The following is a 1,748-nucleotide window of genomic DNA, read 5'->3' on the forward strand; positions in this document are numbered from 1 at the left end:
TCTAAATAAAAACCTCCACAAGTTAAAATAATAGTTCAGATGTTTTTGGTAATTGGTTTTGTGGCTTTCTTCCTGAGAGAGAACTGAGTAGATGGATGTCAGTCTCATGTCTATATGTTTTATACACAGCTGGACTCGGGATGTAGTTAGCCTAGTTTAGCATATAGGCTGGAAACAAGGTGAAAAAGCTAGCGTGGCTTTGTTAAGAAATGGGAGAAGAAGAGAGAGGTCACCAGTAAAAGTTACAGAATACTTTCTTCCCTTTTAGGACAAACAGAGTGATAAGTATTGGCTGACATTCAGCAACATTAGAATTTGTGAGAACGGGTCTTTATCAGAATGAAAAACATATTGGTAAATTGATGTTTTTCTTTTACAGTAAAGACTAAAGATTGGGGCCTTTGATAATAAAATCAATACAGTTCATTGAGAGGAGCTCTCTTCCTCCTCCTCAGGCAATGCTCCGAGTGCGACCAGGCCAGCAGCGATGAGGCAGATATCGCCATGGAGACGCTACCAGACGGCACCAAGAGGTCCAGGAGGCAGATCAAAGGACCAATCAAATTCATCCCACAGGAGATGTCGCCAGAGCCCAAGAAACATCAAGTGAGAGGCACGGTGTGTATCGACACACTGGAAATGTAAAACATGATCAGTAGATATAATTCTGAAAACAAAAACTGTTGTTATTATGGCTCAAAATAATGAAAAGTTTGTGTGCTGAACTCATCCTTCACTCTTAGTAGAGTGTAACTGGTGTCAGGGTTGGCTAATTGATAGATCTGTATTGATTACAAATAATTAACTTGAGTTCTCATTAGTCTCATTCTCTCCTTAAGGCTTTAGAAAGTTGCACAAAGTGCACAAAATAAAGTACTTTTGTTAAAGGCAGTGTGGCTGAATACAGTCAGTGTGAGAAAACACTATATTAACGTTGAGCAAGGCAACATAACCCCAAGAAACTGCTCATGGGCGCCGCTAACGTGACGAGCCCATCACTCCACCATCTCGCTCCCTGTTGAATGTCCACAAGTACAAGTACAAGTATAAGGATTAATAAAGTATATATCTTCTATCTAATGGCATTTGGAAGAATCCACTGGGCCTGAATGAAAACAACCAAGAAATAATAACACTTAATTAATGTGGTCTATTCTTACAAAACATACAACTACAAGTGTTCGAACTCACAATATGTTCCACATTCTAAAGTGACAAAGCAATATCTTAAACCTAAACTCTGATCAGTTGAAAACAAGTTTAATAGTTTAAAGTCTTGTCATTTTGTTCCACACTGAGCAAAGCATAATAGTTATGAATGAAAGAGCCAATATGCTACTAACATGCATGAATATATGTACCTTGAAATCGATTTGCTCTTGGTAGAACTAAAGCAGGGTGCATACAGTCAACAGGAAAAAAGTATATTTCAACAAACAAAAAGAAAATGGTTATCCTTTGTTGTATGATCACTTCATTTGATTAGAGCCAGGAGATGAGAGCAGGAAGGAAAGATCCTGGTGAGAAATGACTGAAACAAAAGGCTTCTATTGAGGAAAGTTTTAGTCTGTCTGCTGCCACACACATTTCAAAAACCTTCACAAATACTTCAGAGTAAAGTAAGACTTTGAATTTGGTTTGCATTGTCTCTGCAGGGCAGTCTAGTAGTTTTAAAGGTGTTATGAAAAATAGTAGCATAGAAATAGGCAGAAGTAGAAACTAAAGATACTGAAAGGGCTAGAATCTCA

At 37.9% G+C, this 1,748-nt stretch overlaps 1 protein-coding gene across 1 annotated transcript in view; it reads left to right on the top strand.

The window, feature by feature from the left end:
• The window catches only part of phf14 (PHD finger protein 14), a 29,160-nt gene that overhangs the window by 17,692 nt on the left and 9,720 nt on the right, over nucleotides 1-1,748 (top strand). The window contains exon 9 of the mRNA XM_035681016.1: nucleotides 415-618. Within this exon, the coding sequence (XP_035536909.1) occupies nucleotides 415-618 (204 nt within the window). The remainder of the gene's footprint in view (nucleotides 1-414; nucleotides 619-1,748) is intronic.

Source organism: Morone saxatilis, unplaced genomic scaffold, assembly GCF_004916995.1.
Source record: "Morone saxatilis isolate NCDOM2014 unplaced genomic scaffold, NCSU_SB_2.0 Contig9, whole genome shotgun sequence".
In the NCBI taxonomy this organism is placed as follows: Eukaryota; Metazoa; Chordata; class Actinopteri; family Moronidae; genus Morone; species Morone saxatilis.